General features: G+C 51.5%; 1 protein-coding gene across 1 annotated transcript in view; it reads left to right on the top strand.

Moving 5' to 3' along the window:
• LOC118790620 (spectrin beta chain, non-erythrocytic 1-like) overlaps positions 1-21179 on the top strand; it is an 89914-nt gene that overhangs the window by 67207 nt on the left and 1528 nt on the right. Inside the window, exons 12-37 of the mRNA XM_036547594.1 lie at positions 126-428; positions 825-978; positions 1894-2288; positions 2751-3014; positions 3187-3398; positions 4032-4169; positions 4529-4748; positions 5136-5672; positions 6162-6364; positions 6699-6789; positions 7545-7691; positions 9522-9785; positions 10016-10240; positions 10337-10426; positions 10698-10973; positions 12126-12256; positions 12648-12852; positions 13552-13926; positions 14595-14839; positions 15220-15358; positions 15502-15586; positions 15865-16061; positions 16170-16282; positions 16379-16454; positions 17725-17775; positions 19707-19900. Of these exons, the coding sequence (XP_036403487.1) occupies positions 126-428; positions 825-978; positions 1894-2288; positions 2751-3014; positions 3187-3398; positions 4032-4169; positions 4529-4748; positions 5136-5672; positions 6162-6364; positions 6699-6789; positions 7545-7691; positions 9522-9785; positions 10016-10240; positions 10337-10426; positions 10698-10973; positions 12126-12256; positions 12648-12852; positions 13552-13926; positions 14595-14839; positions 15220-15358; positions 15502-15586; positions 15865-16061; positions 16170-16282; positions 16379-16454; positions 17725-17775; positions 19707-19900 (5330 nt within the window). The remainder of the gene's footprint in view (positions 1-125; positions 429-824; positions 979-1893; positions 2289-2750; positions 3015-3186; positions 3399-4031; positions 4170-4528; positions 4749-5135; positions 5673-6161; positions 6365-6698; positions 6790-7544; positions 7692-9521; positions 9786-10015; positions 10241-10336; positions 10427-10697; positions 10974-12125; positions 12257-12647; positions 12853-13551; positions 13927-14594; positions 14840-15219; positions 15359-15501; positions 15587-15864; positions 16062-16169; positions 16283-16378; positions 16455-17724; positions 17776-19706; positions 19901-21179) is intronic.

Here is a 21179-nt window from a genome sequence, read left to right as displayed (position 1 = left end):
GGAAAAGCAGACCTCTTTTGGTCTTACATGAAATTTTTGAAGCACTCATGGCTCCAGGAAACTCCCAGAGCTTAGGGTTCCCAAACCCTCACGTCATCCTAACCCGCTCCCCCCCCCCGCTGCAGGACAACTTCGGCACGGACCTGGGCGCGGTGGAGGCGGCCACGCGGAAGCACGAGGCCATTGAGACGGACATCGGCGCGTACGGCGAGCGCGTGGCGGCCGTGGAGGCGGTGGCGCGGGAGCTGGAAGAGGAGCAGTACCACGACGTGCGCAGGGTGCTGGCCCGCCGGGACAACGTGCTACGCCTCTGGGAGTACCTGAAGGAGCTGCTGGCCTCCCGCAGGGAGAGGCTGCAGGCCCACAGGGACCTGCAGAGGCTGCTGGAGGAGATGAGATACATCATGGACTGGATGGAGGACATGAAGGTGCTGCAGCCTTCACTTGCACAGTATTATGAGCAGTAGCAATTGTACTGTTTTAATAGTACTGCTTGCATTGGCAGTCGTGGTATAATTTATTATTAGTAGTAGTAGTACCATTGTTAACATTATTAGCGGTGGTAGTAGAAGTTACAGGAACAGTTGTACTGTTTTTATTAGAACTGTTATTATCAGTAGAAGTAACAGTAATTAAGAATAACATTATTATTGTTATTATTACTATCACTATTATTATAAAATAATTATGTTAGCATTACTTTTGGTGTTGACTAATGTTAGTGTTATTACTTTTACTGTTGTAACATTGCGTCTAGCAGTGCAGTGTTCACACAGCGTGTTCCCCTGAGGGACCTGTAATGAGACATGTTGTTCCTACTGCAGGGACGCGTGCAGTCCCAGGACATCGGGAAGCACCTGCATGATGTGGAGGACCTGCTACAGAAGCACACTCTTGTGGAGGCCGACATCGCTGCCCAGGCCGAGCAGGTCCGCAGTGTGCAGAGTGCTGCCCAGCGCTTCACCAGCGCCGAGCAGGGTGAGTGAGAGTCACGCTTCACCAGCGCCGGGCAGGGTGAGTGAGAGTCACGCTTCACCAGCGCCGAGCAGGGTGAGTCAGAGTCAGAGTCACGCTTCACCAGCGCCAAGCAGGGTGAGTCAGAGTCAAGCTTCACCAGCGCCGAGCAGGGTGAGTGAGAGTCAAGCTTCACCAGCGCCGAGCAGGGTGAGTGAGAGTCACGCTTCACCAGCGCCGAGCAGGGTGAGTCAGAGTCAGAGTCACGCTTCACCAGCGCCAAGCAGGGTGAGTCAGAGTCACGCTTCACCAGCGCCGAGCAGGGTGAGTCAGAGTCAAGCTTCACCAGCGCCGAGCAGGGTGAGTGAGAGTCAGAGTCATGCTTCACCAGCGCCGAGCAGGGTGAGTCAGAGTCACGCTTCACCAGCGCCGAGCAGGCTGAGTGAGAGTCAGAGTCATGCTTCACCAGCGCCGAGCAGGGTGAGTCAGAGTCAGAGTCACGCTTCACTAGCACTGAGCAGGGTGAGTCAGAGTCACGCTTCACCAGCGCCGAGCAGGCTGAGTGAGAGTCAGAGTCATGCTTCCCCAGCACCGAGCAGGGTGAGTCAGAGTCAGAGTCACGCTTCACCAGCGCCGAGCAGGGTGAGTGAGAGTCAGAGTCACGCTTCACCAGCGCCGAGCAGGGTGAGTGAGAGTCAGAGTCACGCTTCACCAGCGCCGAGCAGGGTTATTCAGAGTCACACTTGCTACATCAGCTCTGAGACTTTCTCTGAGACTCCATGAGATTCTGCAACACAGGGACAAGAGAGACACACACACATAGTCATTCAGTGAGACACAATGACTAACAGTAACACACATCTTAATGCACATGAATACAGACAGAGATACAGACCCTCCCTAGCTTTGCCCCGGCTGTGATCCCCTCCCTCCCCGCAGGGTACAAGCCGTGTGAGCCGGGGCTGGTGGCAGAGAGGGTGGCACTGCTGGGCCGGGCGTATGAGGAGCTGGGCGCACTGGCGGCGGAGAGGCGGGGCCGGCTGGACGACTCGCGCCGTCTCTGGCAGTTCCTGTGGGAGCTGGGCGAGGAGGCGGCCTGGATCCGTGAGCAGGAGCAGATCCTGGCGAGCGGAGACTGCGGCCGCGACCTCAGCTCCGCCCTGCACCTGCTCAGCAAGCATGAGGCCTTCTGCGACGAGATGGCCGCCCGCTACGCCCCGCTGGGCAACAGCATCGCCGCCGGGGAGGCCCTGGTGCAGGAGGACCACTTCGGCGCCCCTGAGGTGACCGAGAGGATCAGGGACATTCGCACACAATGGGAGCACCTTGAGCAGGTAAGGTGGAGCCCAGGGCTACACACCCTATTTCTACTAGCTGCTGGGACTGGCTCAGGGGTTAAACAAAGCTACAACCAAACTGAAGGTGGATTCACTGAAGTCACTAATAATGATAGCAGTTGTTATTAAAATTAAATGAATATTAATAGCATCCTAATTTTCAAAAATGGTATACCATAATTGCAACAGAATAGAAACGGTTATGTGAGGTATTGCTTTCCTTTCTTACATGATGACTTCTTCTGTATGTGTGCTCTATAACGTCTTTTCCCATCTCTGTCTCCCTCTCCTTCCGTCTGTCTCATTCCATTGTTCCACCTCTCTCCCTTTCCCCCTCCTTCCATGTCTCCCTCTGTTCCCTACCTCCTTTCCTTTTTTTCCCTCTCTTCCTCCCACCCACTCTTTCTTTGTGTCTCTACCTCACTGTCCCTCTCTCCCTCCTCCCCCCCCCATCTCCAGACGTCCCAGCAGCGTGAGCGCTCCCTGAAGGAGGCGGTGGCGCTGTACCAGTTCCAGACGGATGCCAACGACATGGAGGCGTGGATCCAGGAGACGCTGCGCCGGGTGACGAGCTCAGACGTGGGGCATGACGAGTTCTCCACGCAGACGCTGGCACGCAAGCAGCGCGAGGTGGAGGAGGAGATCCAGAGCCACCGGCCGCTCATCGACTCTTTGCACGAGCAGGCGCTCTCCCTGCCGCCCGAGCATGCCCGCTCCCCCGAGGTCCGCACAGCCTGCTGCTCCTATCACACATCTCCTGCATATGCATGCCCCGCATAGACTTGGTCACAAACTTTGTGCTTGTGATATTACATTTTACATTTACATTTTAGCCATTTAGTACATGCTCCTAGCCAGAGAGACATAAATTGGGAGTACACTGCTTTTGCTGCAGGTGGAGGGGCGCCTGCCCGCCATAGAGCAGCGCTATGAGGAGCTGGAGTCCCTGTCTGCGGAGCGCCGGCAGGCCCTGGAGGGGGCGCTGGCCCTGTATCGCATGTTCAGCGAGGCGGACGCCTGCCTGCTGTGGGTGGGTGAGAAGGAGCAGTGGCTCAACAGCATGGAGATCCCAGAGAAGCTGGAGGACCTGGAGGTTGTGCAGACAAGGTGCAGCACCATGGACACAACTCACCCTCATTCAACACTACTTACCATCTGCACATGGACACAACAAACCCTCATTAAACACTATTCACCATCTGCCCATAGACACAACAAACCCTCATTCAGCACTATTCATCATCTGCCCATAGACACAACAAACCCTCATTTAGCACTATTCACCATCTGCCCATAGACACAACAAACCCTCATTTAGCACTATTCACCATCTGCACATGGACACAACAAACCCTTATTAAACACTATTCACCATCTGCACATGGACAAAACAAACTCTCATTCAGCACTACTCACCTTCTTCTCATAGACACAACAAGCCCTCATTCAACACTATTCACCATCTACACATGGACACAACACACCCTCATTCAACACTAGTCACCATCTGCACATCAACACCACGCCCTCATTCAACACTATTCAACATCTACATAATGACACAACAAGCCCTCAGTCAACACTTTTCACCAAACCCTCAGCTTTCCCCCTCACCAAACATGTTTGATGTGTGTCCCACACAGCCATTGTGGGTGTAGATCTTTGTGAGAATTACAGACTTGTGAGCATGTGACCAGCGTTGGTGTTTTGTCACTGAATGTACATTAAATGTGGCTGCAGGTTTGAGACCCTGGAAACAGAGATGAATAACATGGGCAGCCGCATAACTGATGTGAACCAGGTGGCCCAGCAGTTGCTGAGCACAGACAACTGCAGCAAGGAGCAGATCCACCAGACCCAGGATCAGCTCAATTCCAGGTAACACACACTCACACACCTTAGACTATTTACCTACTCCACACAAGGAGCAGATACACCTGACCCAGGATCGGCTCAATTCCAGGTAACACACACTCACGCACCTTAGACTATTTATCTACTCCACACAAGGAGCAGATCCACCTGACCCAGGATCAGTTCCATGCCAGGTAACACACACTCACACACCTTAGGCTATTTACCTACTCCGCACAAGGAGCCGATCCGCCTGACCCAGGATCAGCTCAATGCCAGCTAACACACTCTCACACACTGTAGGCTTATTCACATACTCTTTCGTTCACTCTGGAATCTATAGTACCATGCAGATTGCTGACCCAGGTGGGTTGCTCCCTCAGGTGGAAGGAGTTCCAGCAGTTAGCTGGCCAGAGGAGGCAGGAGCTGGACTCGGCACTCAACATCCAGAACTACCATCTGGAGTGCAACGAGATCCAGAGCTGGATGAAGGAGAAGACCAAGGTGATTGAATCCACCCAGAGCCTGGGCAACGACCTGGCTGGAGTCATGGCCCTGCAGCGCAAACTCACAGGGATGGAGCGCGACCTGGAGGCCATTCAGGTACACATCACCTGTATTTACACGTTCAATGCCACCTACTGGCCATTCAAACACACATCACTTGTATTTACACATACAACACCACCTTCTGGACATTCAGTTACATACCACCTGTACTGATGTATAACACCACATTGTGAACATGCAGACACACTCATCTGCACTTACACACTGTTGAAGTCAGAAATATACTAAGCTGAGAACCACAGGAGGCTGCTGGGTTGAGTACTGCATGTTTCCAAGCAGAAATTGCTCCAGTGTTTGAAACTCATGTAAGATTTCACAGCTTCTCTGTGTCTACCTAAGATAGGATGTCATGTGATACAAACTGTAAAGACCTGGTTAAACGTAACAATCACTGTGATGTCACTCACACCCGACGATCAGGGCAAGTTGGACGACCTGCGGCGGGAGGCAGAGAAGCTCGCCGGGGAGCACCCGGACCAGGCGCAGGAGATCCAGGCGAGACTGGCGGAGATGCAGGAGGTATGGGAGGAGCTGAACGGCACCATGAAGCGGCGCGAGGAGAGCCTGGGTGAGGCCAGCAAGCTGCAGGGCTTCCTGCGTGACCTGGACGACTTCCAGGCCTGGCTGTCGCGCACCACGACAGCCGTGGCCTCCGAGGACGAGCCCACCTCTCCGCCCGAGGCCGAGCGGCTGCTCGCCCAGCACCGCGCCATCCGCAGCGAGCTGGACGACTACCGCGAGGACTACGAGAGGATGCGCGCCCTGGGCGAGGAGGTGACTAGCGGCCAGACCGACGCCCAGCACATGTTCCTGGGCCAGCGGCTGCAGGCGCTGGACACGGGCTGGCACGAGCTGCACCAAATGTGGGAGAGCCGGCACAGTGTGCTGGCCCAGGCCCTGGACCTGCAGACCTTCTTGCGCGATGCCAAGCAGGCCGAGGGCTTCCTCAACAGCCAGGCAAGTCCAGGAAAAGACACTGTGCAATGCAGTCTACAAAGGTTTTAACCGTACATAGTTGAATATTTGATAATTTACTGTAGGGTAGAAAAGAATTCTGGGTTATTTCCTGTCAGGTGTTCTATGGAGGCATTGTGTGGTAATTATATGTATTCTTCTGTTTTTGTGTTCATAAATTGTGGCATTGTATTTAAATCTGATACTATAAAGAGATAGTATAGTATGGGAACAGTGCTTAATAAAACGTTTATTATTATTACAACAGGAGAACAGATTTAAAAAAGGCTAGGACAAATGTGCGCATAGATGTATCTCTTCGGACTTCAATAATGTACTTGTACAGTGACTGATTTTCAGTGCATTTTCAGTGTTAGTGCAGTGTATACACAGAAAGTACAATCAGAAACACGTGGGTGAATGGATGGTGGGAGCATTCATTATAGTGGCTGTAACGGAACCCCTGTGCCCCCCTCACTCCCTGTCCTACAGGAGTATGTGCTGTCCCACACAGAGATGCCGTCCAGCCTGCAGGGGGCCGAAGATGCCATCAAAAAGCATGAGGACTTCCTCACCACCATGGAGGCCAGCGAGGACAAGATCCTCGGCGTAGTGGAGGCTGGGCAGCGCCTGGTCGAGGAACACAATGCCAACTCTGACAAGATCCAGGAGAAGGCCGACTCCATCCTGGAGAGGTGGGGGAGAAGGAGGGAAGGAGAGAGGGCTAGAGAAAAACAGAGAGGGAGAGAAAGCGAATGAGAGGGGGAGGAGCAAAAGGGGAGAAAGGGAGGAAGGGAGAATGGAGGGTGTGAGGGAAAGAAAGAGAGCGGGTGTTTTAAAGACGCTGAAAGATGGATATTAGAGGGATATTAAATGAAGGAGCAGGTGATGGAGAGGTGTCAGCTGAATAAAGGGAGCTGATGGTTTAGTAAAGTCAATTTAATAAAGAGCTGTTGTAGTGGACAGCTCTACTCACTGAACATGTTCTGTTTTAGGAGCGACTCAATTTCTCTTTCCTTCACTCTGTAGGCACCAGAAGAACAAACAGGCAGCCAATGAACTCTTGGCAAAACTTAAAGACAACCGCGAGCTGCAGCACTTCCTGCAGGATGGACAGGAGGTGAGGGCCAACACATCAGTTTTCATGCATTACCAATTATCAAGAGTATCAGTACTGCAGTGTAACACAATATTGTTCAGGTGTCAGTTATCTTTTAGCAGATGCTCTTATCCAGATTGACTTACATGTGGCATTTATCCATTTATACAGCTAGACATTTACTGACGCATTTGTGGGTTAAGTACTGTTGCCCAAGGGTGAGTTGCCCAAGGGTGAAACAGCAGGGAGGTGAAACAGCAACCTTTTGGTTACTAGCCCAGTGTATCAGTATTGCACCGTAACACGTTACAGTTAATGCACTGACATAACGTGGCTGCAGTGTCTCAGTATGCATTCCTACTACTTTTTACACACTTCCATTTTCAATAACAAGATGAGTGAATTGTTTCCTGACACCTGACAGAATTAGAATTGTATTGCATAATCTATTTGCTCAGCTGATTGTGTAACCTACTTCTATATCTGGAAAATTTTGTGCAACATGAAAACACTTGCTCAAGGTTACAAAACACTGTCCCCTTTAGGACAAAGTATTTTGGGTACAACAGATGGACCGCATTACCCAAGGTGACCCGAAAGGTTAAAAAAAGGAACTTTTGTCAAGACGAGACCCAAAATCTGCTAGCTCTGAGTCAGGCTTGAATCACAGAGTCGGTGATTCATGAGCGTTTGACGTACCCGCGGGGGAACCGGAGGGGGGGCGTGTTTGCGGGCCTTCTCTCCTCTCTTAACCACTCCCTCCCCCCTCTCCGCAGCTGAGCCTGTGGATCAACGAGAAGATGCTGACAGCCCAGGACATGTCATACGATGAGGCCCGCAACCTCCACAGCAAGTGGCAGAAGCATCAGGCCTTCATGGCTGAGCTGCAGTCCAACAAGGACTGGCTGGACAAGATCGACAAGGTGCCCGTCACTTACAAACATAGCGTTTTATGCCCATCTGTCATTTTGACAGACAAAATTCTGGATTTTCCAAATCAATTGTGTTTTTAAATGTCTTTTAAATGTCCCATTGGTATTCAAGTGTTGATGTTCAGAATTAATTTTGAAAGTGAACCAAAATCAGTGAAGTTTTGAATTCTCTAATTGTCATTGCATTATCGTCTTATGCTTATCAGAGCCATTGTGCACATTACTGTATAACTGAGCGTTGTCCAGGACGTCAATTTAGTGAAATCATGAAGACTTGGAAAAATATGTCTGAATCATGCTCTTTCTAGTGATACTTTATTTGGCTTTACATTATATTGCATTACTGTTAGACGTTCTTATCCAGAGTGACTTACATAGGTTACAGGTTTACGTGTTATCTATTTATGCAGCTGGACATTTACAGATACAATTCTGGGTTAAGTAGCATGCCCAAGGGTACAGCAGCAGTACCCTAGCAGGGAATCAAACCGGCAACCTTTCGGTTACAAGCCCTGCTCTTTACTACTTTGCCACACCGCCACCCTTTATGTGACTTTATTTGATAGTAATGATCATAATGATTAATGATACTAATTAGGGTAATGATTTGTTGATATATGAAGATGATTATGGAAAAAAATCATAATTACAGAAAAAATTTGGATGAAAACGTGCTTTTCGTGCACACGCTCACACACGGGCGCAGTGCACTCCTGCCAGGATCAGTCATCAGGCAGTAAGACCGATGGCCAGTGATAACCCAAACTAATAAAAATGCCAAAACCAAGAGTAGGTTGGGTTAAACCTGTGAAACCTGCGATAACAGTGTTATGAAGAGCCAGTAATGCTGATGTGTGAGTGGAATGAAGAGACAGGATGCTGATGTGTGAGTGGAATAAATAGCCGGTAATGCTGATGTGTGAGTGGAATAAATAGCCGGTAATGCAGCCAGTAATGCTGATGTGTGAGTGGAATAAATAGCCGGTAATGCAGCCGGTAATGCTGATGTGTGAGTGGAATAAATAGCCGGTAATGCAGCCAGTAATGCTGATGTGTGAGTGGAATAAATAGCCGGGAATGCTGATGTGTGAGTGGAATAAATAGCCGGTAATGCAGCCAGTAATGCTGATGTGTGAGTGGAATAAATAGCCGGTAATGCAGCCAGTAATGCTGATGTGTGAGTGGAATAAATAGCCGGTAATGCAGCCAGTAATGCTGATGTGTGAGTGGAATAAATAGCCGGTAATGCAGCCAGTAATGCTGATGTGTGAGTGGAATGAAGAGCCAGTAATGCTGATGTGTGAGTGGAATAAATAGCCGGGAATGCAGCCAGTAATGCTGATGTGGGATTGGAATGAAGAGCCAGTAATGCTGATGTGTGAGTGGAATAAATAGCCGGTAATGCAGCCAGTAATGCTGATGTGTGAGTGGAATGAAGAGCCAGTAATGCTGATGTGTGAGTGGAATGAAGAGCCAGTAATGCTGATGTGGGATTGGAATGAAGAGCCAGTAATGCTGATGTGTGAGTGGAATGAAGAGCCAGTAATGCTGATGTGTGAGTGGAATAAATAGCCGGGAATGCAGCCAGTAATGCTGATGTGTGAGTGGAATAAATAGCCTGGAATGCAGCCAGTAATGCTGATGTGTGAGTGGAATAAATAGCCGGGAATGCAGCCAGTAATGCTGATGTGTGAGTGGAATGAAGAGCCAGTAATGCTGATGTGTGAGTGGAATGAAGAGCCAGTAATGCTGATGTGTGAGTGGAATGAAGAGCCAGTAATGCTGATGGGTAAGTGGAATGTTTTTGGCTGCTCCCCTCAGGAGGGGCAGGCGCTGGTGACTGAGAAGCCCGAGCTGGAGCCCGTGGTGAGGCAGACCCTCGAGGGGCTGCAGCGGCAGTGGGAGGAGCTGGAGGCCGCCACCCAGACCAAGGCGCAGTGCCTCTTCGATGCCAACAGGGCGGAGCTCTTCACCCAGAGCTGCTCGGCCCTGGATGCCTGGGTGAAGAACCTGTCTACTCAGCTGCAGAGCGACGACTACGGCAAAGACCTGACCAGCGTCAACATCCTGCTCAAGAAGCATCAGGTGGGTACAGTACTACAGGTGTAACAGTACCAGCACTACAGTAACAGTGAGAGGTTTAATCTATACCCATAGTACCAGTGCTACAGGAACAGTGAGGGGTTTATGCAGTTGGATACAAGCTTCCAGCTCCAGCGGAGCCGTATGTGTGCTCCTGATATGCGGCACGCTTATGTTTGGGAACCCTCAGTTGGGACATGGCCTTTCTGACTCTCCCTCTCCTCCCCCGGAAGATGCTGGAGCACCAAATGGAGGTGCGGGAGAAGGAGGTGCAGGCGCTGAAGTCCCAGGCCTTGGCGCTGTCCCAGGAGGACGCGGGGCTGGTGGAGGTGGACAGCCAGCAGCGGAGCGTGGCCGACAGCTTCACCCACCTGCAGGACCCCCTGCGCCTGAGGCACCAGCGCCTCTTGGCCTCCAAGGAGGCCCACCAGTTCAAGCGTGACCTGGAGGACGAGATCGTGAGTGGCCCACAGCCGCACCGCCTCTCCGGGGGATTGGCCAGGGGCCAGGCCTGCTGTCTAACCCCATCTCTCTCTTTCTCTCTGGTGCTGTAGCTGTGGGTGAGGGAGAAGATGCCGCTGGCCACCTCTACTGACCATGGCAAGGACCTGCCCAGCGTTCAGCTGCTCATCAAGAAGAACCAGGTATGGAGAGAGTAAGAGAGATGGAGAGGGGGGAGTGGGAGAATGAGTGATGGAGGTATGGAGAGAAAGGATGAGTATGAGAGTGAGGGTTGGAAGTATAGAGAGAGAAGGGGAGAGAGGGGGTGTGAGAATGAGGGATGGGGGTATGAGAGAGGGTGAGTGGGAGAAGGTTGGAGGTATGGAGAGGGAGAAGTATCCTGTGCTACAGATGTGTGTGTGGGACAGGGTAGCTCAGACGCGTGACATATCTGTCCACTGCTCCATCTGCCAGACCCTGCAGAAGGAGATCCAGGGCCATCAGCCGCGCATCGATGACATCCAGGCGCACGGGCGATCCATGCGGCCAGGCGAGGAGGGCGCCGAGGCCCTGGAGGGACGCCTGGCCGAGCTGCAGCAGTCCTGGGACCAGCTGATCGCCGAGACAGACAAGCGGCACACCCGCTTGCTGGAGGCCAACCGCGCCCAGCAGTTCTACACGGATGCGGCCGAGGCCGAGGCCTGGATGGGAGAGCAGGAGCTGCACATGATGTCAGAGGAGAAGGCCAAGGTGAGGAGAGAGACAGCACATGCAGCTCGGACACTACAGCACACGCAGCTCACAGACACTACAGCACACGCAGCTCACAGACACTACAGCACACGCAGCTCACAGACACTACAGCACATGCAGCTCACAGACACTACAGCACATGCAGCTCACAGACACTACAGCACACGCAGCTCACAGACACTATAGCACAAGCAGCTCACAGACACTACAGCACACGCAGCTCACACACACTACAGCACACGCAGCTCACACACACTACAGCACACGCAGCTCACAGACACTACAGCACACGCAGCTCACAGACACTACAGCACACGCAGCTCACAGACACTATAGCACACGCAGCTCACACACACTACAGCACACGCAGCTCACACACACTACAGCACACGCAGCTCACAGACACTATAGCACAAGCAGCTCACAGACACTACAGCACACGCAGCTCACAGACACTATAGCACACGCAGCTCACAGACACTACAGCACACGCAGCTCACAGACACTATAGCACATGCAGCTCACAGACACTATAGCACACGCAGCTCACAGACACTACAGCACACGCAGCTCACAGACACTACAGCACACGCAGCTCACACACACTACAGCACACGCAACTCACACACACTACAGCACACGCAGCTCACAGACACTATAGCACAAGCAGCTCACAGACACTATAGCACAAGCAGCTCACAGACACTATAGCACACGCAGCTCACAGACACTATAGCACACGCAGCTCAGACACTATAGCACACGCAGCTCACACACACTACAACACACGCAGCTCACAGACACTACAGCACACGCAGCTCACAGACACTACAGCACACGCAGCTCACAGACACTACAGCACACGCAGCTCACAGACACTACAGCACACACAGCTCACAGACACTATAGCACACGCATCTCAGACACTATAGCACACACAGCTCAATCAAGCAGCTTTTATTTGGTGTAGTGGCCTTTACAGTTAGATTGTCACAGTGCGCATTAAAGGCACAATCTACAGAGAGAATAAAAAAGCTAAGCTGTGGAACAGTGAACCCTCACACATACATATAAATACATGCACACTGAACACGGACATAACTTCCAGCTATGCAGTTACATGCTAAACCACGTTGTGTCTGCGTGCAGGATGAACAGAGCGCTATGGTGATGGTAAAGAAGCACCAGACAGTGGAGCAGGCCCTGGAGGACTATGCCCAGACCATCCACCAGCTGGCCAATAGCAGCAGACTCATGGTGACCAATGAGCACCCGGAGAGGTAAGCTGGCGGACACATGCAGAGCCTTACGGCTAATAGGAGTGACCTCACCCTGAGTCGCACCTTGTGCCACAGTCTAAATGCGTATTCCTAAAACTGTGCAACTCTTCTAAATTTGCATTGATCCAAGGGCAAATTTATAAAATTTATAAAGTTGACCTCATGTCAGTCTTCTTCTCTCTTAGTGTCTCTCTTCTACTTAGTATCTGCATAAAGGAAAGTGTGACTTCCTTTGTGGTTTTCCAGATGTAGTTTTTAACAGGAAGGAAAGAGTATGTATTTATATGTAATGTCTGTGATGGAAGGTGTGAAGTGGGGCTGAGAGGGGTCAAAGGTCAGCAGAAAGGCCAGTGCAGAATGAGAACGTGCCCTCTCTCTCTCGCTCCTGCAGTGAGCGGATCACACTACGGCAAGCGCAAGTGGACAAGCTGTACGCGGGGCTGAAGGACCTGGCAGAGGAGAGGCGGGGCCGGCTACAGGAGCGCCTGAGGCTCATGCAGCTCAAGAGGGAGGTGGACGACCTGGAGCAGTGGATCTCCGAGAGGGAGGTGGTGGCCGGCTCCCACGAGCTGGGCCAGGACTACGAGCATGTCACGGTACCCCTCCACTCTCTCTCTTATTCATTTCAGTTCATTTCACTTCAGTTCAGTTCAGTTACACCAGTTCAGTTCAGCTAAGATCAGCTAAGCTCAATTTAATTAAATTCAGTGTGTTTTGTTGAGATGACAAATGTGTACATTCATAATGCCAAAGCAATATCTAAAAAAATGTAACCAGCAACTAGGAATTCAATAATGAACAATAATGTAGAACAAAGTATACAACTTATAGAGTACACAATTTCTAATAATTAATAATAAGAGTAATTGTCCAAAAAAATATACAACTATGTAAATGTATGAAAGAAACATAACAGAAAGAAGTATTGTATATGAGTTTATTTATCTCTCGCTGTCTGCATCTGCCTCTCTCTGCCTCCCTCTCTCCTGCTGTCTTTTTCTGTCTCTCCCCCTCTCTTTCTGTCTCTTTGTTTCTCCCTCTCTCTCGTTGCTTGTTGATTAAATTCATTTAAATGGTGCTTCATTCGCAGGACGAATAGAAGTCAAAGCAATAATGTAAGCAATATTAAATGTAAATACAGCTAGGTAGAGTTGAAAAAAACATGAGTGTATACAGAAATATATGTAACTCATGCACATTTTTACATTTTTATCTGTCTTTTTTTGTGGTTGGTTATGTTGATGTTGATGACACTGTAATAAAGGAGGTGCCTGAACCCCACCCTGTCCCACCAGATGCTGCGGGACAAGTTCCGGGAGTTTGCGCGGGATACCAGCAACATCGGGCAGGAGCGCGTAGACGCAGTGAACGCGCTGGCGGACGACCTGATCGAGTCGGGCCACCCGGAGAACGCCAGCGCGGCTGAGTGGAAGGACGGGCTGAATGAGGCCTGGGCCGACCTGCTGGAGCTGGTGGACACGCGCACGCAGATGCTGGCCGCCTCCTACGAGCTGCACCGCTTCCACCAGGACGCGCGCGAGGCGCTGGGCCGCGTGCGCGAGAAGCACGAGGCGCTGTCTGCCGAGCTCGGCCGCGACCTCAACTCCGTGCAGCACCTGCACCGCCAGCATACTGCCTTCGAGCACGACATCCAGGCGCTCAGCGGACAGGTGGGGGACCAGCAGCACATGCTCACTTGTGTCATGGGCAAACGGGTCAGTGTCGTCAGACGGGTTATAAAAGCACCGGGGCAAACCGAGTAACTGGCGCAGCCAGAATGGAGAGAAAAGGGGTATAGGTGGCCTTTCTCACAAGGTCAGCTTCATGCTGAGGAATTTTGTTGGTCATGTGACTAATTCTTCTGTGATTAAATCCCGTATCAGACTGTTGCAAGTAGCATGTACTCAAAATGACAAGACTGAGGATTTGGTTTTGTAAGTGGAATGTGCTGTTTGCTCTTAATGTTGCATATGGTGTGAACATCAAAGTGATTTTCATGATGGGAGGATAGTTATTTGAGACACACATATAGCTTAATGAATGGAGTCTTACTGGATGCTGTCACCTGCAGTTGTCATTTATGGAGAGGTAGTTGAAAAAGCAATGAAAACATTGAATGAGATCTGGGCCTCACTAGATTTTGGGTGCATGTATAGACAACGTCAGTAAAGCTAACTGTTATCCTGATTGTAAAGCTGACTGTTATCCTTTAAAAATGGTCGATTAGACACTTGTGTAGGAGAAGTTTGTGACAGAGGGGGAAAGGCAGACTGCCCTGCCCCCTCCGGACAGTGGTAGCACCTCAGATCACCTGACCGCTGGCCATACCCCCCCACAGGTGCGGCAGGTGCAGGAGGACGCGGCACGACTGCAGAAGGCCTATGCAGGCGAGAAGGCTGAGGACATCCAGAAGCATGAGCGGGCCGTGTCCGACGCCTGGGAGGCCCTGCTGTCGGCCGCGCAGACCCGCCGGCTGCTCCTGCAGGATACAGTGGAGAAGTTCCGCTTCTTCAGCATGGTGCGCGACCTCATGCTGTGGATGGACGGGGTCAACCTGCAGATCGACGCCCACGACCGGCCCAGGTGAGGAGCGGCCCATCAGGCCCTGCCCCTCCATACCCCACCCAGCCCCACCAGCCCCGCCCCTTCCAGACCCCACCCAGTCCTGCCCTACTCGATCTCGCCTTGCAAAGCCCCTCCCTATCTAGCTCTTCCCTCCGCTTTCCTAAACAGTGAATGATATTCAGCAACTGAATGGCTGATTTATCCCTCCATTCAGTTATTAGCGAGCTCCCTACCACTTGTGCTTACCTAAGCATGCTTCCCCTCTTGCTCCCTCTCTCCTGTCTTTTGCCAGTTATTTTGTTCCTTCCTTTTTATCTCTCCTCTTTGAGGTGTCTTGTTCGTGTGGCTGCTCTCGCCCCATGATGTGAAACGTTCTCTGTTTAACCCCGCCCCCTCAGAGACGTGTCCTCGGCCGGGCTCGTCATCAACAACCACCAGGACATCAAATCTGAGATCGAGGCCAGGGCCGACAGCTTTAACGCCTGCAGCAAAATGGCCAACGCGCTCATTGCCAAGAATCACTACGCCGCTGACGAGGTACGCCCCCCCACCCCGTCCCCCCAGAACATAGGCGAGGACGGAGGGGTCAGCCAGAGCAGGGTCCAGTCTGCTCATGCGCTGATGGGCAGGCGGGTTGTAAGCTAACTGCATGCTAATGTCTGCTCTCCCCTCTGCTGTAGATACGTGAGAAGATGGACCAACTGCAGGCCAAGAGGGATGAGATCAACAAGAAGTGGAAGGACAAGATGGAGCACCTTCAAATCTGTGAGTGATGGAAGGCCTGTGTGTGTGTGTGTATGTGTGGGTATGGGTGCACATGCGCGTGTGCACATGTGTGAACATGTATTGGTGTGTGTTGCTTATTCATCTGTGCTTTTGTACATGTACTATCATAGATCCAGCCCGTATTGATGCATTCCCTTTTCTTCCTTTCATCCACCTATTCTCCGACTCTCCTTCTCACCCTCTTGTCCTTCTCAGTCTGTGGTAATGTGTTCATGCCTAACTGTACCTGCTGTCTCCCCTCTTCGCCTCCCCTCCAGTGCTGGAGGTGCTGCAGTTCGGGCGGGACGCCTCGGTGGCTGAGTCCTGGCTGGCAGGGCAGGAGCCGCTGGTGCGCGCGGCCGACCTGGGCGCCAACGTGGACGAGGTAGAGAGCCTGATCAAGCGGCACGAGGCCTTTGAGAAGCTGGCCACCGGCTGGGAGGAGCGCTTCACGCAGCTAGAGAGGCTCACCACGGTGAGGGGGGCGGGGGAAGGGGGGGCAGGGGGGCGCTGAAGTCAGAGAGAGAGATGTGGGATGCTCTCCAGACCTGCAGGTGACCTCTGACCTCTACCCCCCCCGCAGCTGGAGGAGCAGGAGCTACAGCGGAGGAGAGAGGAAGAGGAGAGGGCGCGCCGGCCTCCCACACCCCCCCCTGCCGAGGAGGTGGTACAGTCTGAGGCAGAGAGCCAGGCCAGGTAAGGAATGGAGAATTGCCAGCAGGGGGCTGTCAGCTCACTGCATTCATCAACTCTCTAAACAAATGCACCCCTTTCCTCTCTGCCGCACCACAGGACCAGCTTGGACCAGACCACTCTGAACCAGTCGGTGTCGGTGAACGGTGTCCACAGCGATCAGGACACCTCACAGGTGAGCGCTCCCTCAAGTGGTCACACATAAGCGGTGTGGTGCTGGGATGTCAGAAAGGAGGAAGTCACACATTTCTGTTCCAAGACGTTGTCCTGGCAACACATGTGTGTGTCTTCAACTGGTATATCCTAACCTTGTCTCCTGTTGGGCTCATGCAAAAACTGGTGGGAGTGCACTGGGAGCCACCTTCAGCTGTAAGGCAGCTCTTGTGTAACCCCTCTCCTTACTTCATATGCGTGTGTGGGCCCCAGTGTTGTCAGTCTTGTCTCTTCATATGATCTTTCCTCTTTTGTTTGTTTTTTGTCTGTTCTTGTTCATCTTCATCTGTCTGGGCAGAGCTCACAGGTAAACTGACCAGCATGGGACCTTTCATAGAACACATTTAACATGGTTCAAGTCATTTTTGTAGTACCATTCTAGCTCCTGTTTGCTGAAAGAGGGACTTAGTGACTGACAGACCTCCTATGGAATATCCAGAGCTGAGCATGTCTCTCTTTTTAAGCCCTGAAAAAATATGAGGACTTGGAAGTGTCAGTGTGAAATGGTTTGTTTATCACAGTTCATCCAGTTCCTGGAATTTCATGGATAATGAGTGGATTTTAATAAATCGCTGATGTAGTCATGGAGACGTCAGGGAACCTAAGATTTAGTTCACTAAATATAATTAAACTATAAATATCCATCCATAAAAAGACATTTTCAGACTGTCTGCCTAATTGATGTGTTGCCGTGAAGATGCTAGCTCAGGCTGGCTGTTGTCATAGTTACCCAAACTAGTTTTGGCACGGAAGTTGAGTTGTAACGCCCACTGTCCCCACAGTAGTGTCTGATAATTAGTTAGATAGCTAGCTAAGAACTCTTTAAAATGGTTAGGAAAGGTACATTTAATGATCAGTGGTTAAAGGATAAATCTTTGTAGTCACACACCTCTAAAACTCAAAGTGAAGCAGCTGCAATTATATATTTCTACTTGTGAGATCAGTAAAAATATCCTGACTTGAACAACTGAGTGACTGCATTAGTTCCGTTTTAAACTGTGAAAAGATTAATGTTCAACTGAACCAGAGTCAGTATCTTTACTGTACTCATTCAGGTATGATGGTAAAAAGCAGGTGAGGTCTTGCGATCTGATGCCTGGGGGAGGGCGTGGGGAGTGAGGTGTGTGCGCGTGTGCCGGAATGCCATGGCTACAGAGACACGGTGCTGCGCTATGCTGGCAGTCCCACACAAACACTCTCTTAACGTGTCCCTGTTGCGTTTCTGTCCCCAGTCAGTGTCCGTGGGCAGGACACCTGAGCCTGCACCACAGTCCGCGGAGCCTGTGAGTACCCAAACACAGTCTAAGCAGAGCTGCTCCTTCATCCAATCACCTCTAACGCTTTGTGCCCAGCCCACTGCAGTACCACTGGCTGTCCCACCAGAGGGCAAAGTTATCATTGCTCTACCATCGCTCACGCCTCTTCTGCCCAAATCTGATTGGTGAAGGCTCTGTGCTGGTTACAGGTTACAGGGTCTGTGTTGAAAGGGTGTCGACGATTGGCGCCCTGTTCTGATCAATAGCTTTAGCCCAGAAAGCCTCTGTTCGTCTTTACGCTGTGGACCGGATGACATTGGCAGGTTGTTTGGTTTGACGGGGGTCTTTCAGCTTTAAACATAATGTTGTCATCATTCATAGGTCCATAATCCTGGCCCTGAAAGTCTAAAACCCCCCACTTTAAATGAGAACATGTCTGCTCAGGGAATCATTTCTGTGGCTAAAGCTTAAAAAGTCAAGACTTTCAACTTTTCAAGTACTCAAATAATCTTCACGCTCAGAAAAACTAAATTGTTTTTTACTTCACCTGGTTAATGACTGTTAAGTGTTGCCATTCTTTGACTTGCAAGGATTGACTATGGGGGAGTTTTTTTGGGGCCATTTGGTTCAGGGGGGGAGCCAGTTTTTGATTCACTGAGTATTGACCTAACTTCAGTTACACAGTGGATTAGCTGAGTCAAAATAGAAGAAAGGCTTCCCGTTGGCTATTGCAACCAGAGCTGCCCTTCATGGCAATCATAGTTTTTACCCATTCTCTCGAGGGCCCTGTTTCCACCTGCTAGTTACAGCTGGAGTCATCATAGATGGCCATGTTCTCTGTTGTCAAAAACAGCACCGTGTAACACAGGGGAGATTCCTCCACAGATGGAATGGTTTGCCCTTTGACCCCAGAGTCCCCAGAGTCCCTCCTCACTCCATGTGTGCCTTGCACTGTCATGACGCAATGCCACCAGTCCATTGGCTGTGTGTGTGTGTGTGTGTGTGTGTGTGTGTGTGTGTGTGTGTGTGTGTAGAACATCATCAGGCTGATCTCCTTCAGTCTGTGTATCGTTGGGTGTGTTGTGTTGGAATGAGGTGAAAGCTAAGAACGTCTCTTTGGTCTGCTGGTCTTTCAGAATGTCAGCCGCGGATTTAATTGCAGTAATTATTGGGAGTTGTCCAATTCTCCCTTTCAAACAAGAGCCAGCGTTAAGTGCAGACATTGACAGATATAGAAACACTCTATGGCTCATTGAACTCAGGCATTGGTCACACAGAATGAAACTCTTTCTTCCCTGTGGGGGTGCCATGGAAACTCAAGCGCACAAATAAACCCACAGAGAAAGTTAAAGTGACACACAGGTGGAATCCATGGAGCGATACACAGCTAAACCCATACAATGACACAGAGGTTGTGAGGAAGCTGGCCAACGCTTCCCACAAAACAAGAGAAGAGAAAAAAAATCAAATTATTTCTTTGTGTCCAAAACTGGGTTTCTTTGCAGTCTGCCCCCAAGAGTCTCCTAGCAGCACCCACACACTGTATTTAATGTGGCCCTGTTTAGGCAGGTGTGTTCCATTAACCAGTGGCTGGCTTAACATGCACACAGACAATTGCAATGACAAATAATTACACTATTAACAATTAACAGATTATGATGTACTTGATTAAATGATCTGGTGTTGGTAGGTTAGAACTGCATTGAAAACAAAGGGCCCTTGAACATTTAAAATTTAACTGTTAACACAAATTAACAATTAACAAGCATACAGATTCTAGGGAACAGGTGAATGTTCTCCTTTACCCAGGTGAAGCCGAGCCATAGAGTGACAGGAGTGACAGTGATGTGTGCAAAACACGACTGCTGTCAGTTCGTGTGTCCCTGGTGCACCGGCAGTCATGGTGGCCGGTGTGTTTGTGGTACAGGTGAGAGGGCAGTGACTCTCTTGTGTTGCAGGGGTCTGAGGGGGAGTCTGTGAATGGTCCGGGCGGGGACAGTGGCCTGCCGTCCTCCGCCTGCCCTGAGGCCACCCCTGCCTTTGCCACACTGCCCAGCAAGACCAGCACCGAGCCACCGGCTGCTGAGGACATGGAGGGCTTGCTGTGCCGTAAGCACGAGATGGAGTCGCACACCAAGAAGGCTGCCAGCAGGTAGGGAGGGGGCAGGGTCTGGGTGAGTGGAGGGGCATAACTGGTGGGAGGGAGTGGCTCATCTAGTAGGAGCTGTGTGTAGAGGGCTAAAGTGGTAGGAGGCAGGGTGGGAGGGGCTTATTTAGTGAGGTGGAGGGGGGCTAACTGGTTGGAGGCAGTATAGGAGGGGCATCTCTTGTGGTGTGATATGCAATGCCAAGTGGTGTGGTGGGGTTTGGTTGACAGGCTGTGGTGTGGTGGGGTTTGGCTGGCAGGCTGTGGTGTGGTGGAGTTTGACTGACAGGCTGTGGTGGGGTTTAGCTGACAGGCTGTGGTGTGGTGGGGTTTGGCTGACAGGCTGTGGTGTGGTGGGGTTTAGCTGACAGGCTGTGGTGGGGTTTAGCTGACAGGCTGTGGTGTGGTGGGGTTTGGCTGACAGGCTGTGGTGTGGTGGGGTTTAGCTGACAGGCTGTGGTGTGGTGGGGTTTAGCTGACAGGCTGTGGTGTGGTGGGGTTTAGCTGACAGGCTGTGGTGTGGTGGGGTTTGGTTGACAGGCTGTGGTGTGGGGGGTTTGGCTGGCAGGCTGTGGTGTGGGGGGTTTGGCTGGCAGGCTGTGGTGTGGTGGGGTTTGGCTGACAGGCTGTGGTGTGGTGGGGTTTAGCTGACAGGCTGTGGTGGGGTTTAGCTGACAGGCTGTGGTGTGGTGGGGTTTGGCTGACAGGCTGTGGTGTGGTGGGGTTTAGCTGACAGGCTGTGGTGGGGTTTAGCTGACAGGCTGTGGTGTGGGGGGTTTGGCTGGCAGGCCTTGGTGTGGGGGGTTTGGCTGGCAGGCTGTGGTGTGGTGGGGTTTAGCTGACAGGCTGTGGTGTGGTGGGGTTTGGCTGACAGGCTGTGGTGTGGTGGGCTTTGGTTGACAGGCTGTGGTGTGGTGGGGTTTGGCTGGCAGGCTGTGGTGTGGTGGGGTTTAGCTGGCAGGCTGTGGTGTGGTGGCGTTTGGCTGACAGGCTGTGGTGTTGTGGGGTTTAGCTGGCAGGCTGTGGTGTGGTGGGGTTTGGTTGACAGGCTGTGGTGTGGTGGGGTTTGGCTGGCAGGCTGTGGTGTGGTGGGGTTTAGCTGGCAGGCTGTGGTGTGGTGGGGTTTAGCTGACAGTCTGTGGTGGGATTTAGCTGGCAGGCTAGCAGGGGGAAGTTGCAGGGGAGGCTTGTCTGGTAGGGAGATATTGTGGGAGGGGCTTATCTAGTAGGAGGGACAAAATAGGCAGGAGGCCGGGGTAGGATGGGCCTACAGGAATCAGCCTAC

This window comes from Megalops cyprinoides, chromosome 16, assembly GCF_013368585.1.
Source record: "Megalops cyprinoides isolate fMegCyp1 chromosome 16, fMegCyp1.pri, whole genome shotgun sequence".
Classification (NCBI taxonomy): domain Eukaryota; kingdom Metazoa; phylum Chordata; class Actinopteri; order Elopiformes; family Megalopidae; genus Megalops; species Megalops cyprinoides.
The sequence above is the reverse complement of the archived record's forward strand: the minus strand, read 5'-3'. Positions and strand labels throughout refer to the sequence as shown.